We start from the raw sequence: 15,487 nt of genomic DNA, 5'->3' as shown, positions 1-15,487 counted from the left end.
TGTGTAATATAATATAAAAATCCTCTCAGGTGAGATGTGTCTGGTGTCTGTAATACACTCAGCTTCACTCTACTAGGGCTCAATGTTTCACGGGGAACAAACTGTCACCATGGCGATATTCACCGCATAGAGAACTCAAGTCATTAATATAGCAACAGAATGATGCATCTGCGTCTTCTTCTCACTGCTGTAATTAACCATGGGGGGAAGTGACAATTACTTCTTTTATTATATTAGTAGGCATTTCAGCCTGCAAGTATCTGGGACCGTCAGAAGTTTTTGGCTGACTCGGAAATGAGCAGTGAATGACACACCCATAATGAATGAACAGTTTCCAAATTACCACTCCAAACTCTAATTTGAATCCATGCTGTGTGGAAATTAAACAAGGTGTAGTGCAGAAAGGTTTGCAGACTGCTTATAGTGCACATGGGCAATATTCCCAAGAAAATCTACTCACAAAGAGGGGAAAAAGGAGCTGATGATGAACAAGCTTTGTTCTAATTTAAACCGGAAAGAAAATCTGAAAGCGTAAAAATGTTTGAATCTTTCCGTCAGCGAGGAATGGATGTTCACCTAGCTAAAAGGCTGAGGACAATCACTCTAGTGTGGAAAAAAAAACACTTAAATCAATCTCTGGGTGTGACCAGAATAGATCTGAGGGAATCACTTATATCCTTACAGACTATATAGATTGTTCAATCAACTGGCAAACCAAATCTGCCCCCCCCCCCCCCCAAGCCTTTCAGCCAATGTGGCCAACATGTCAAGACATCAAAATGCTGTGTGTTGATTGTATGTTGAATATGTTTATACTAACACTGCTTCCATAAATGATGGGTGTGATGATGTTGAAAAACAATTTGGCCAACAGTTTTCAATCTATTATTCTGTCTTTCCCTCTATATATGGAAGAAAAAAAAGATATAAGATATTCTAGTTCATGTATTTTTATTACATTATGTACAATATTATATTATATGAACTGCTTCCAGGAAGTTTGGATGATTTCAACCCTCAACAGACATCTGCCGAATGAATACGTTTTTAAAAAGACAAACTTAACCCCATTCCTGATGTCACGTTTGCAGTGTGAGTGAAAAGTCAACTTTTCTCATTTAAGCTCCTATGCAAACAAAAAAGCAGTTTATAATGCAATGAACACACAAACAAGGCAAACATGAGGAGATCTACTTCATGATCAAGAGGTCATCTTAAGTCTGCAGTCTGCACACACAAAACACTGCAAAAAACAACAACAACCAGTGTTAGGTGCCATTATTGAGGGAACAAAAGATGACAGTAACAGAGGAAACACACTGTTATACAAACAATAAGCCAGAAAGAAATGTAAAAAACAGAAAAGGTTTCAAGTACTGATGTTTTGTCCTCAAAGTTTACAAAGTTCTAATTGAAAATGATGAGCATCTCCTACATGCTAATACGCTTTCTTCTTGAAATGAAAATTGCAGCGTCATCATAAGCAATGTCATGGCAGAAAAGAAGACGGCAACCCGTTGGAAATTAGGATCCCGAAGGAGCAAATTATCTGACACTTCTGCAGGCACTTCTGATTTTTCTCAAAATAATGTTAACCTGTGTAGACAGCAGGCTTCGGGGGGGGGGGGGGGCTTGCTCTCTTTTCTTCATGCTACCTAATCAGAGGTACATGAAAGTCTGGGCTGTCAAAGAGGAGAGGTCTTTTGACTGGAGAGGGATCCTTGTCCGCCTTGTGTAGGAGTTTAAAGAGTCCTGTTCCGATATTCATCGGAATCCCCATAATGATGCACTCAGAAACACCTGAGACAGGAACACAGGAAATGTTAAGAGCCAATGAAAGGAAAAGAGCAGAGTTAATTTGTTTATAAAGGTGATGCAGCATTTTACCGCAGACGGAGTCTTTTTGACCAAAGTAGGCGGCGTCAAAGAGATGATCGGCCGTTTTCTCAAAGGAGGCCAGCATGAGGACGCTCTCCTTCATTTTGGCCAAACCGAACCTGGTGATCCCGAGAATCTCCCCCTTAAATGAAAAACGACCACATGCAGCATGACAAGACAGACATCACTATGGAGATAAATACTTTGACTGCTATGGTCATATCCAAAGTCAGTATTAAAAAAAGAAAGAAGATATGACAGCTTCCCCTACTGACAATGTGAAGTATAGGCCTTAAGGCCCGCCTCCTCTCCTTAAGGCCCGCCTTCTCTATGTTAACAGAAGGATCAAGGGTCAAAGTACAGATTAAATCAATACTTTTCTCTTAAACATGGTTTCTGTCTTCATACTAAGTTCATATTGTGCTGATCTATGTATGTCAAAATGTTATTTTTTTCCTGAGAAGTTTAGTTTTATGTAGCTATTTGATGCTGTAAAAAGGAGCTGTAACTCCATGATTGACAGCTCTGTTGACAAATGAGGCTCATGTAGCGCTCCTTACTGGGTTAGCAGAGGAGAGGAGGAACAGGTAGCTAACAATGACGCTACAGGTTTGCTTCAAAGTTCAATGTGTGTTTTGGTTAGCAGAAGAGGCGGGACGTCAAAACCCAGACTCCACAGATTCTAGTTCCAAATGATGTCACAAGCAGAGCACAAGACGGTGGTGTTATTTTGGCTTCACATTCCTTCAACAGGAGGAGGCGGGGAGGAGGGAGGTGCTGTCTATCTTGACTTACAATCAATGGTCATACCTTGTAGGACATGAGATCCGCCAGCAGCATGACGTGACGCCGGTCTATGCTCATCCCGTGGTTCACCATGGTGTACTGGATCTCGTTGATGATGGTGGATCTAGCAGCTTCAATACCCAAAGTCTTTTCAACCTTGCAACAAAAAAAAAAAAAAAGGCACATGGTTGGTTTACTAAGTCCATTTTAGGTAACTTCAAATTCTACAGTAATGAATCAAGGTTATTCTGTTAAGTTTCTGAAGTTTCTGAGTTTCCTTACTTTTACTTTTCATACTGAGCTAAAAGGATGTGTTCAAAAAGTGGAGCTGCAACTTAAAAGGTTCACTGCTGTTTTGATCGCCCTCATTGCACAGACACAATAGAAATGTTTCAAGGCAACAGTAACCAAAGAAAGTTCTCTGGCTTTGTAATATATGTGTCCTTTTATATAAGTGTCCGTTTCTCAGCAGAGCAGCTGACCTTTTCCACAGGTATTTCTCACAGGTTTTCAGTTCCAGAGGACTGAAGAATGGTTTTCAATAAAGCACACAAGGAAACTGAAAAGGACTGCGTCGAACCTGCTGTGAAATCATCTTTTTTTTTTTTTACGAGACCGGATAACAGGAAGAAAGGGTCAATGAGCGTATGTATTATGAAATACGTCACACTCACACAGTCAGTTACAATAAAGCTGCTGCTGAGTGAATGACAGAAAAGGCGAGTTCTTTCAACGCACTCCAGCTGAACATTGAACATTGTTTTGACAGGATTTTTCCACTTCAATGCTGAAATTGAGTTGTTTGAAATGGGTTTTTTTTTTTCTCACAATTCTACAATTCATTTAGCAGATGCTTTTATTCAAAGTGAATTGATTGATTGATTGATTGATTGAACAGAGGAGTACAGTTAGAGTTTTAGGACCCTGTTGTGAAGGTTGGATCAGACGCCTTTCATTGGCAGAGCGTAGTGGGCGGGAGGGAGTGCAGACCTGGATTATAGAGTTTAGGTAAGGAGGAGCCGTTTTTGTCGACGTTTTGTAAGCGAGCTGCAAGGTTTTGAATTTGATGCGAGCAGTAACTGGGAACCAGTGTAAGGAGATGAACAGCTGAGTGACATCTGCTCACTGTTTTACCTACAAGTACAACCATTACATCTTCTCTATTTTAGAACCTACAATCATGAATTGTACATTGTTCAGCTTTTTTTTCTTTTTTTTTTTTGTTGATGGACGTGCTAATTATTCTTTACGCTCAGCATGTAGCAGTTAGCATGCTGTTACACTGAGAGGTGTTTCTAATATATATTTGACAAACTTTAACTCGTTGGAAAGATGTAAACCACCTCTATCTCGATCACTAAACAAGGTAATGCTTACCTATGTACACTTCAGGTCATTTCCCTTTCCTTATTACCTAAATGGAAATATTTTGTCAAATCTTAAAAAGGAAAATTATATTTCTACTACTAAGGGATAGAGGATGACCTGAAGGGAGAGTTCTCAAATAAAGAAGCACTTTTAATTATTGTACTGGTTCTCTTGGTACTGATAGTGGAGCCGAGAACATTCTGGAAATCTCTGAGGCTCATCAGTACTACTTTAGTATTCAGTCAGGGTGGGTTCTAGGCCTGTGTGTGTGGCTGGCTTTACAGTGAATCAGTAAACTACCTCCTATGCTCAGCAGTGGAATGACCTACGATTATACCTCTGGACTTCATTGACCACCACACATGGGCATAACAGTCCCGACTTGATCAGGCAATGTAAAAGTGGCTTAAGGCACCTCAGAGGTTGTTATGTTTATAGGTTTTTAAAGAGTTAATTTCAACCTGAGAATCTTGTCTTTGCTGTCCTTCAGAGCTTTCGCTTCTCATCTTTCTCCGCTGAAGTACATATTTCACATTTCAGGGCTGAGATGTTCAGGCATGGATGTTTTCAAACACTTCTTTTTCGGCTAAGGTTATTTTAAGCGGGGCATGATGTGTTCAAAGAAATCTGAGCTGGCTTACCCGTTAACTTCTACAAACACTTGCTCATGTTACGTGAGGGAGTCAAGCCCAGGCACAGCATCACTGTGAGGCTACAAGTAACAAGTCTACAGTCTGATATCACAAACAACAGCTCAGGAGACTACAGGAGACTGGTTTAGCTATATAAAAGAACGGTTGAATAGAAACAAGCACAATTCACTTGTAAAAATGGCCAGTTTTTGTTTGAACATACCAACAGTTTGGTATTTAAGAAACCAGGTTTCATCAGATTTGCATAAAAGAAATAGATTTTTTTAATTCAATTCCCCTCGGCCCAACATTTCATTTAGTGGTTTAGCATTTCAGAACAATCCATACCATCTGTCATGGGTGTCATTTCAGTCCCAGACTTCATGTGGCAGCTGCAGGGAAGATGCTCAATCATGACAAGGGCATACGTAGGGGTCTACTTTAATCTATGGCTCGACCGGCTTCAAACCTCCCTCCACTGGTACCTCGTATGTATTATTTGAAGTGGTCCTGCTCCCGTTAACTCCGTGCGTTGCCATGACGGCTCTCATGTTGTCCCCCTCCACCAGGAGTTTGTACTTGTTCTTGCCGGTCTGCTCGTCGATGTGGATGACGGCTCGGGAGACCTCAGGTATACCTTGAACCACCACCTTGAATGAGAACAAGCACTTATTAAAATATATTTTTTTTAAAAACAGGAAATATTCAGGGAGGAATGTGAGTATCTCACAGCTCCACTGTTCAATAGTCTGTTTGGCTCATTTATGGAAACATGTGATGCGGAAGGTACATTTTCAAATACAGAGAAGGGTCATAACTAAGAGTGTTAGTCATCACAATGACATACATTCATTCTTTATTTTCTGCAGAGGAAATAAAGAAAGATTGAAAAAAAGATCTGACCCTGGCTTAGAGAACAGATCTATTTGAAGGTGACAATATGTGTTTCAGCTTCATCCTCCAACCTGGAGGGAGCAACAAAGAGAACAGCAACGATGATGAAAAAATGTCTCCATATAGTTTCGTCCAAAAACAAGTTCAAGTTTGGAGAGAGAAAACAGCAAGCCACAGTGCATTAAAGAGGTCTCACTCTTTTTAAATCATGTCTCAAAACTCACCTTTTTTAGAACCTTTTATGAACCGTAACAATGGCAGAAACAATACGGTGAGTCCGCACACCAGAAGCTGCTGCAATTAAATGTAATTTAATGGAATATCACATGTAACGTTTCGGGCCGTTGCCCTTCATCAGATATGGGTTAGATGTCTGATGAATGTCTGTTTGGATGGTTTTTTGTCCAGCACCCAGTACTTAAACTTTCCCGGGTGTGCGTGGCTTTTTGACATTTTTGTAGAAACAACACGATGCCCAGTTCTGCTTTTCACACAATCAAATACAGGAAAAGGCATCGTCTAGTTTCTGCCTTGTATTTTATATTGTTGTTGATATTTTGGGGTGATTTTTGCCTTTATTGGACAGGACAGCTGAAGAACGGTTTAGATGTGCCCTGTTTTTATTGTATTTTTGAGGTGACCTTGAGGGTCCTCAATATATATAATATATTATTATAGAAGATGCTGGAACAATTTATTAAATTGTTTTGCTTGATTTTGAGTGTTTTATAATACACTCAAATTGAGGACGGACTTACTTCAAATTGCTGTTTTTATTCATCCACTTCCTAGTGATGTCTACAGTTGATGTTAAATGACATACTTTTTCTTAAGACTGTCAAACAAACTTCTCCGTTGCTTTTTTTTGGGGGGGGGTTAGATCTACTACATTTGAAGTCTCACATTTTCTTTCTGGTATGAAATCATCGGTCTACACTTTGAAGGGGCCGTGGAGCATCACTTGATAACATTTGATGCCCTCGATGCCCTAAGTGCCCTCGATGCCCTAAGTGCTGCTGAAATGTGAAGTGTTTGTGTTCGTCGATATCGATTGCTTACTTCAGTCTTTAATAAAAATGTCTTGAACAGAGACACAGTGAAACAAACACTCCCAGCTTTCAAACATCACACCTTAGGAAGATCCTCTTTCAGCGTCTGCAGCACGTAGTACATGGAGCTTTTGCTGTTCTCCCGTGGGGACACGCACACCACCGCCTCGCCGTGCACCGCGATGTCTCCTGGCTTCACTCTGAGTTTGGACATGCAGATGGAGTAACGCACCGTTTCTGCGTTTACCTGAAGGGCAGATGAAGAAATGAAAGCCAAAGGTATCGTTGTTATTCTCAGCATGTGAATGGACAAAAGGAAAAGAAAGAAGCACTGAATCAATACTGTATCTCTTCTCCCATGTCGTCCTTTTTGTTGTGTTTGTGTCTTCAACTCCCACTGAACATCTATCGAGACTTGATATTGATTGGATATTAAGGTTTATGTGGCTTTTACACAAAAGAAAGTTCCAAAGGGAAAAAGTGTTTTACCGTTTGAATGGAATTTTCAATAACAGAACAATATCAATGTTAAGCTGGATGACTTACATTATCACATGGCTGTGTTACACTCTACTCTGATTGGCCGTTTACACTGAACAAAAGGTCTGCTATCCCTCGAGAGCACGCTATACAGGGAAAAGAAGAAACTTTTAATTTATAAAGTACCGGTAGGTTGTTTCTAAACATGTGGCTTTAATCACAGACACGGGAGGACAAACTAATCATAAAATCCGGTTCATTTCCAGATTGGTGTGTTTACTGTGTGAATAAAGAAAGGAGAAGAGAACAGCTATGAAAAGAGGTTAAAAGACGCAAAAGCTTTTCACTGTGAGAAAAACATCCAAAACTGAAGATGGCACATTAAGATGAAACTCAACAGAGGGTGGTTTGGGTTATGGTGGTGTTTCTAAAGAGCAGGGGGAATTGGGGGGGGAGAAAAAACGGAATTGAGTCGGACAGCGATGAAGTAGAAAAAGTTGTTCAGTTTCTGCGGTGATTCATGAGGATGTGTTAAACTCGTCTCACTTCCCCCATCAGAGGAGTTCAGTGTAGTGTGAGCAATGACGGCTAGCTCAGCTCATTTTAACAAAGCTACTACATCAGCCGTTGCCATGGATGCAGCTCTAACAATAGCTCATGAAAGACTATTTGTTTTTGCTGGACACATCAGCTAAACATGGGTTGGGTGTTTGCGTTAAAAGACTTTGAGGGTGTGCTGGTGGAGGTAATGGAGGGCTGTAGGTGATAATGAGGAGTTTGAAGGAGTTTGAAGGAGATACGATGGGGGATGGAGCGCCAGTAGAGGTTATGAAGGACGGGGGTCGTGATCACGGCTGTGGGAGTGTGTGAAAACGCTGGATATAATAAAGTTTCTTGAGTGTTTTAGATGAAGACATAGATTAAACTGTTACAGGAGTGTAGGAGTATAGTGTAGTCTGGAAGTGAGAAATGCGTGGGTAAGGGTCTCAATGATCTATAGGGGCAGTGGTGTTCCCCAATCTCTGGCACCATTATTACTGGGGTCAAGGAAAAGTTTGGGAACCCCTGTCATAGGCCAAGACTTGTGTCGGGGTCCTGCTCACCTTGTTGTGGTTCCATTCTACTCTGCTCACTATATATTATCCCTTACTGAATCCCTATTGGCTACTGGTCTGACCAAGGAGTAACGTCACAGGATTTTATTTTTATTGAGTTTTTCTTGTTTGAAAATAGTCTTTACCGTTCATTATAACATAAACAACTAAGAGATGATGCACTGCAAGCAGCGTTATTAAAGCAGAAATAAACCCAGGCGGGACGATGATGCAGGACCCTGGCAGGGAGCGCAGGATGAAAACCGATGAAACAGTTCTTGCCTTTAAACTAGTCATTAACATTTATGGAATGCATAAATGTAATAGATGGAAATTGAGAGCAGAAATTGTAGCTATGTCTCCAGGTTCCCTTGAGTCAGCAATTATTTAGGTAAATGATCTTTTCAAAGCTGACAGGAGTGGTAGCAAAGCAAAAAGTTCAACGTAACTTGTAGCAAAGCAGAGCTTTAATACAAGACGGTTTTGAAGAATGAGGGCATGAATCTTTCACACAGTGTCAGTAAAAAAAAAAAAAATCAGAGAGAGATGTGATACCTCTAGTCGCAGCAGCCGGATTCTCTCCAGTGACAATTTCACCAGGATGAAACAGTCGTCAGGTAGAAAGACCTCTTCAATGTACTCAGAAATCTATCAAGGAAAATAAAACATATCAGCTTCAATAAGAGCTCATTACTTCCACTTCTCACACTTTCCCCATTTAAAGCTCCCCCGCGTCCTTTGAGTACGCTCCTTTGATGTATCAGCCCTATAAATGAAAAAAGAAAAAATGCAGCAGGTTGAAATACCTCTCCCAGCAGAGTTTTCTCAATCCTTCCCTTCACCAGCCTCCCAAAGTCAGCGTCATCCTCCACATCCAAATGAGCGGTGATTATAGGTGTGCTGTGAAGGGAGGAGAGGTGTGAAACAGATTAATCCAAACCAATTAGATGTGTTTTCACTGCTGCGAAACAACGAGCCAATTCTGATGAGCTCATTCTGCTTAACACACATTAGTGAATCAAATGATGCTTCACTGAAAGAGGTTTAGGCCCTTTAAAGAGCTGCAGGGATGTCTGAGCTGGATCCATGAGCCATCTTTGCAATGAGAAAACAGCTTCAGAGGGAAGATAATGAAACAGAGGGAGCGGAGGGGTTACGTAATCCTACCTGATGTTCTTTGAGGCATTGATGATCTCTTTGATGCGAGGGACCCCCAGAGTGATATTCATGGAGGCTACACCGGCGAAGTGGAAGGTTTTCAGGGTCATTTGAGTGCCAGGCTCTCCGATGCTCTGGGCACAAAGAGCTCCTACCGCTGAGCCGGGCTCCATCTGAGCTCTACATGATAAACACATGACTTTCATCTTGCATTGAACCAAAGCATCATCAGAGCACAGAGTACAAAAGGGACTGGTTTGAACACAAGTCCAAACACAGTTCCAGAAATCTTCTTTAGCTGCAGTACTAGCATGGCTTCTGTTAAAGCAATGGCAATCTGTCAGGAGCGATGGTATGGATATCCATGAGGTTGACATTTGTCTCACACAGAAATTAATGAAGTAAGACAAATAGCAGTCCTAGAGCAAACACAGGCTTATTGGCAGGGGTGTGTCCAGACTTTATGAACTGGGGTGGCCTGAAGTTTACATTTATTTAGCCCTTCTGTCTGCACTCATCACATCGAGTATATATACGTCTTCTAAGCTTCATTCTTCAAGGACTAAAAGAAAATGTACGTATAAATTCTCAATTTTTAATATTGTAAAAAATGCAAACAAATATCTGCACACTGAAAGCTATGAGCTGCCTGTTCCAACACAACCTGAATGGTAGTTTTCAACCTGAGTCTCACGACAAGCATGAGAATATTGTTTAATTTTTAACTGCAGGGATCGGTATCTTCTCGCTGCCACTAAACACAACTTTGCATGGGCACATGCGTTTCATTTGAGCAGAAATATTACCTTTTGACACTTTCATGTCTAGCTGAAATGGAAAAACAAGCAGAAACAACAAGAAGATGATCAGCTCATCCGTTTGCTTGGGGAACAGCTGTGTCTGTATAACGCAGGCCTTAAGGTGATAATGAGGAGGATTTGTGTGTAACTCGTTTTTAAATGCTCTGTTCCAAGTGTGGCGAAAGTGAAACTCAGCCGTGAAGCAAGCTATGGACTTGCTATGGAAAAATGCAATGAATCAAAGAAATATAACCATGTTTTTACCATGGTTTAACAATCCTGCAGGAAGGGATTCAATTCTGTGTGAATTCCGCTAAGACCAGGCTTGAAACAGCTGTGCCTTTGCACATACAAACAACCTGTCCTGCAGCTCAACGCTGGAGGCTACATCGATGACGTGGGGCAGATATCAAACACTGTCTTTTGTTGTGAACCAGCCCACTGGCATTAGTTACAAACCTTGTCATTTCTTTCTGCCTTTAGAAATAAAACACGTGGATTTTGTACCTCATGTACTTGTCTCTGCAGGTTTCAAGGAACTTCTCCAGCTGGGTGGGGGTTATGCGGTCCAGCTGATAGAGAACTTTTGGCTGCAATACAAAGTGCACAGAAAAAAACATTGGGCTTCAAATATAGCTTTCTGTGTTCTGCACATAATCTTACTATGGGGGGGGGGGTCTACCTCGCTGGTGCCGTTATCGTTGATGCCATACTTGTCTCTGGTCTTCTTTATCCTTTCTGAGATGCTCTTGATGAATTTCTTTATCTCCTAGAGTCGGGGGAAAGAGAAAGTTTCAGACTTTCCATTCATAACTTTAACAAATTTAACAAGGAAGTGTCACCAAACTTTATCCTGTTCGACACATGAAACAACATCATGCAGTTATTAGATTTGACAGTAAAAAGACTTACAGAGTAAACAATCCAAATGAATCACATTAAGCATTCTGTTTTAAAAAAAGGTTTAAAGAGTGCAGTCACATATGAAAATGTGAATCTTGCCACGTTGACAAACGGTGAATGTTTAAGCACAAAATGAGGTCCAGGCTTAAATTATTTATCAGTCCCAACTTTTTTCTGGCACACCATTCTCAGTTCAGATTATTAAAAACACTCCAGCATGCTTTGTCACTGTACCTCCAGGTACTTCTCTGAGCCTGTCTCAGTTAACTCCTTCACAAAAAGGGAGGAAGAGGTTCACATATTACTGCCATAATATCAAGAACTAAATCAAACTTGTATATAACGAAAGCCTTTTCTCTGTGTCCTAAACTTCAGGATGCCCAAATGTGTGTCTTGAGGGATCCCATTAATTTTTCAGTATCGCGTAGGTGTTGCCAAACAGCAGGTTTTTTTTTTGTTGTTTCATGGTGGTGCTCAAGGGCGACATATACTGGATGAAAAAGTCGCACATTGGTTCTTTTAGTTGTAAGAAGAAAAAAATGAATATCTTTCTAGAGCTGCAACGTGTCAACCTTCTGCATTCCTGCTCAACATATTGAGTCCTCCCTTGATAGAAGCTTTTCATTCAGGTCAAATATGTACAGTGGCTGGGAGGTGCAAAACAAAATTTTAGACAAATTTACATTTTGAAAAACATTTTTACATTTTATAACATAATATTGCAAAACCAAAACTCTTTAACCAAGGAAAAAACACATTTACATTTTATAAAACAAACCACAAGATGTGATTCACTTTTATAAGTGCAGAGAAAAATTTACAAACGACCGAATCTTGACGGAAAGGGAATGTACCAAATGCCGGAAGTGACCCGGAAGTGACTGAGTGAGGGGTGATTTTGTTTGTTTTGGCGTAAAAACTTGGCGGACAGTGATACGGAATGATACCTTCATCTTTACAGTCTATGAGTGATACAGAGTTTGTGGTGACAGAAAGATGATTTTGTATCACTGTCTGAAAAGTGTTAAAAGTGTTTTGTAATTTTGTTTTTCAAAATATGAGACAAATTGACATTTTGTAAAAGTGTTTCACACTTTGTAATTTTTGTTTTGCACTTCTCAGCCACTGTAAATATGCACCTGTTACAGAATCACAGTAATATGTATGACATACTGTATTGCATGTCTGTGAGTTTGATGTAATTTTACAAGTGTGCTCTGTGAAAGGGCTGTGTGTTTTTGCTGCACTGAACAACCTGCTCATAAAAATTACCACAAGATCGCACAACAACACTTTACTGCTTTTAGGATTTGTTTTTTGCTTGTTCTTAATCAAGACCAAAAAGGTCCAATGTGTTTCTCTCTGCACATGTACTACAAAACAAAGACAAACACTCAGCACTGAGTATGTTCAGCCTGGATTGAGTTCCATTGCTTTCACGTTTTCAGAGTTGCTTTCTATTCTTAAACTTCCCATCGAATAGAATGACCCTCTTCACATTTGTATTCATTTTCCTGCCTTTGTAAAAAAAAAAAATCCATTAAGCACCAAGCTCTCTAAAGTTCTGTAAAAGTGAAACCCAAGAAAATTAATGAAAATAAACTTTTAAAACCCAAGTACTTAGATGAGTTTACCTCCAGGAAGCTGTCTCTGCAGCACTTGAAGTCCACTCTCTTCATGATGGCGTCCGCTGTGAGAACGAGCTCGTTCTGACTGAGTGCAGGCTCATTGGGACATGTGTAGACAGCCTGATAGAAAAGGAGAGGATCAAAAGGAGATAATTAGTAGCCAATCCTGCAGGAGCACTAAACTGCAGTTTAAGGGTTCCCATTAGAGCCATTATCTAAGGGTTAGCAGCTTAGATAGCTAGCTGACACTACTTTCAACCTCAACAGAAAGAGAAAATAGCACTTTGACTAGGGCTGTACAAATCTATCAAACAGAGAAGTTAAAAACAATTGTAATTCCTGCAAACCCATGCCTCGTTTTATTAGTCACATTTTGAAGTTCAGTCATTAGCCCAATGACTGAACTGAAGGCCATGGGATACAAGAGGGCAGCTTAGCCGTCATTTTAAAGTTATTCCACAAAATGGGTGTAGTGATACTCAAAGCCGTATTTTACCATTAAGTCCTACCTAAGACCTTAGTACGGTATTTCCAAAGTTACTACATTTTGGGATCTTGTTTACGGTTTGTATTCTTTGTAGACATGAGAATAGTCATGACCAAGGCCAGCCAACAGAGCTAAACAGCTCACAATGGTAAATCTGAAAACTGGGACCTAAAACAAAGCAAAAAGCGCTGTGATATAATCAGCAAAAGGAGGCTTCAATACAATAACACAAGAACTGAATTCTCTGCATTAAATTTTCACATCCCAGAAAAATTCAAACAACCATTATCAAAACTCTTTATCCCGAGGTTAATAATCTGTCTCATTAATGACTGAAGATAGAAACAGAAACAGAGAACTTTACTGCTTCTCTCTGTTCAGCTGAAGAACTCCCTGACTCCTGAAGAAACAGACTCTCGCCCGTCTGCCTCTGTCTCTCTCTGCCTCTGTTAACGCTATTTGTGTTTGCAAAGAGTTTTTATCATGTTTATATCAGTTAATTATCGATATTAATCTATCATATTTCCTGCAAAGTGAAAGCCTACTTCTCACATCAGGTCAGACTTTTGAATAAAGCGCTCATACACTAGGTTCAATCATTTAAAGGGATACTTCAACCATTTGCATTAAGCTTCGTATCATTAGAAACCTGGTAGTATTTTTGAATGGTCGATGATTCCCCCCTTATTTTCCCCTGAGATGGGACATCTTTGTATTTCTAAGCCTGAAAAACAGCTTCCAGTGACGCAAAATTACAATTTTTGCGTCACTGGAAGCTGTTGTGGTTAGCGGGGTGAAACTACAACTCTAGTTCCTCATATTTTCGACCACTGAAGCTACAGACCAGTCACAGATCCGTGGGTGGGAACTCACTCCCAGAATCGAAACTTAACGTCCGCCATATTGCTTGGAAGCTATGCTAACAGGCTCTATGGAGAAAGCTGATAATGGAGAAAAAATATAAATATAGCGGTGAGTGTGTTAGTATGTGTGTGTGTGTGTTTCTGATCGGAACCAAATGAGCTTTACTCATGAGGACCAGCCGGTTCCGGTCACCTGCCTGTCTATCGGTGCACTCTTAGTATCATCAGCATAAAGACAAACTTTACAATTTTCTTGCCAATACCCAGTCTTACTAAAGACCAAGGACAGAAATATTGATATCACTTTATTCGTTTAGATATCCATGTGATTTATGCTCAACGTGTTATATAATTAAACCAAGACATTTGCTTGCACCGTTAGATGTAATCATCTTCAGATAGCTAGATAGTCATTGCATTTCTGTCGATCAATAAAAGAACAAATATAGGGAGGAAAAACAGAGGTGAATTAACTTATAGTTACTGTTGCTTTAACTGTAATATATTTCTTCTTTGCTAGTACTCTTTAAAGCAGCAATAAATTGAATTGATGTGTATTTATATGAATCTATTGTGTTTAAAGTGTGTGCCTTATTTTTCAATTAAATCCCTCGTTTCCATGCACAGAACAAATCAGAGAGCAGCAAGTGTTTTTCCAGCAGAGCTCACCCTTCTCTGGAATCAATCGTGTCTCTGTGTTATTAATCGCACACTCAGGGCGTCTCTCTCATCACAGTTGGCATTTAAAGCTGATAGCAATGTGCTGTAAGAACAAGGTAATACAGGAAACGCCTGGGGGACTACATCAATCTATTCCTGATTGTAGTAATTAAGAATTCCACGATGAGGATGGAAAATAGTGTTTATTTAACAGACTTAACTCAGGCAGTTGTCTTGATTACAAAAACTACAGCTTTCAGGTAGTTAGTTTTACTCCTATTTTCACGACTGTAACAAATAAAGCTTCATATAAATCACCTTGTTTTTTTTGGTGACGTCCCAGTATTTTGAGGCTTCCGAGTTCATTTTGAAAAGACACAAATGCTCAACTTTGAGTGCTTTAAATATAAGAACAACAAAACCTTATGTCTGAGCTATGACATAACCTCTGTTTTTTTTAACACTACTAACTATTTAATCTAATCTAAATTTCTAAGAAAAGGACTCAGCCAAGCACTCCATATTTCTGCAATGAAAACCAATTTAAACTTCCTGTTACTGGGCTTTCATAGCCGCAAGATTTGTCAATTAAGAGATGATAATTTAAATGTAATCTCAGCTCTACAGCTTGTAAAGGAAAATGTATTCTGCTGATGTTCTAAAATAACGCTATTGTGAACTGTCTGTGACATTTACTAAAATGACGGTGGTCAGGTCACGGCTGGTGAATATATCAGAGGTTTCTGCATGACCTCTCCTTTCTACAAGAAATATCTGCTTTTGTTTTGTTGTATGGGGACATGAATT

General features: G+C 39.9%; 1 protein-coding gene across 2 annotated transcripts in view; it reads right to left on the bottom strand.

The window, feature by feature from the left end:
- Nucleotides 1-934: 934 nt before the first annotated feature.
- The window catches only part of polr3a (polymerase (RNA) III (DNA directed) polypeptide A), a 34,901-nt gene continuing 20,348 nt past the window's right edge, over nt 935-15,487 (bottom strand). The window contains exons 21-32 of one of the 2 annotated variants that reach the window (XM_065949852.1): nt 12,677-12,790; nt 11,277-11,312; nt 10,822-10,908; nt 10,647-10,729; nt 9,349-9,519; nt 8,988-9,081; nt 8,737-8,829; nt 6,690-6,854; nt 5,150-5,314; nt 2,689-2,820; nt 1,888-2,020; nt 935-1,800 (exon numbers count right to left, since the gene is read on the bottom strand). In XM_065949852.1, the coding sequence (XP_065805924.1) occupies nt 1,652-1,800; nt 1,888-2,020; nt 2,689-2,820; nt 5,150-5,314; nt 6,690-6,854; nt 8,737-8,829; nt 8,988-9,081; nt 9,349-9,519; nt 10,647-10,729; nt 10,822-10,908; nt 11,277-11,312; nt 12,677-12,790 (1,422 nt within the window). In that variant the 3' untranslated portion in view covers nt 935-1,651. The remainder of the gene's footprint in view (nt 1,801-1,887; nt 2,021-2,688; nt 2,821-5,149; nt 5,315-6,689; nt 6,855-8,736; nt 8,830-8,987; nt 9,082-9,348; nt 9,520-10,646; nt 10,730-10,821; nt 10,909-11,276; nt 11,313-12,676; nt 12,791-15,487) is intronic. The other variant, XM_020650012.3, reaches the window with a different exon arrangement.

Source organism: Labrus bergylta, chromosome 21 (assembly GCF_963930695.1).
Source record: "Labrus bergylta chromosome 21, fLabBer1.1, whole genome shotgun sequence".
Classification (NCBI taxonomy): Eukaryota; Metazoa; Chordata; class Actinopteri; order Labriformes; family Labridae; genus Labrus; species Labrus bergylta.
The sequence above is the reverse complement of the archived record's forward strand: the minus strand, read 5'-3'. Positions and strand labels throughout refer to the sequence as shown.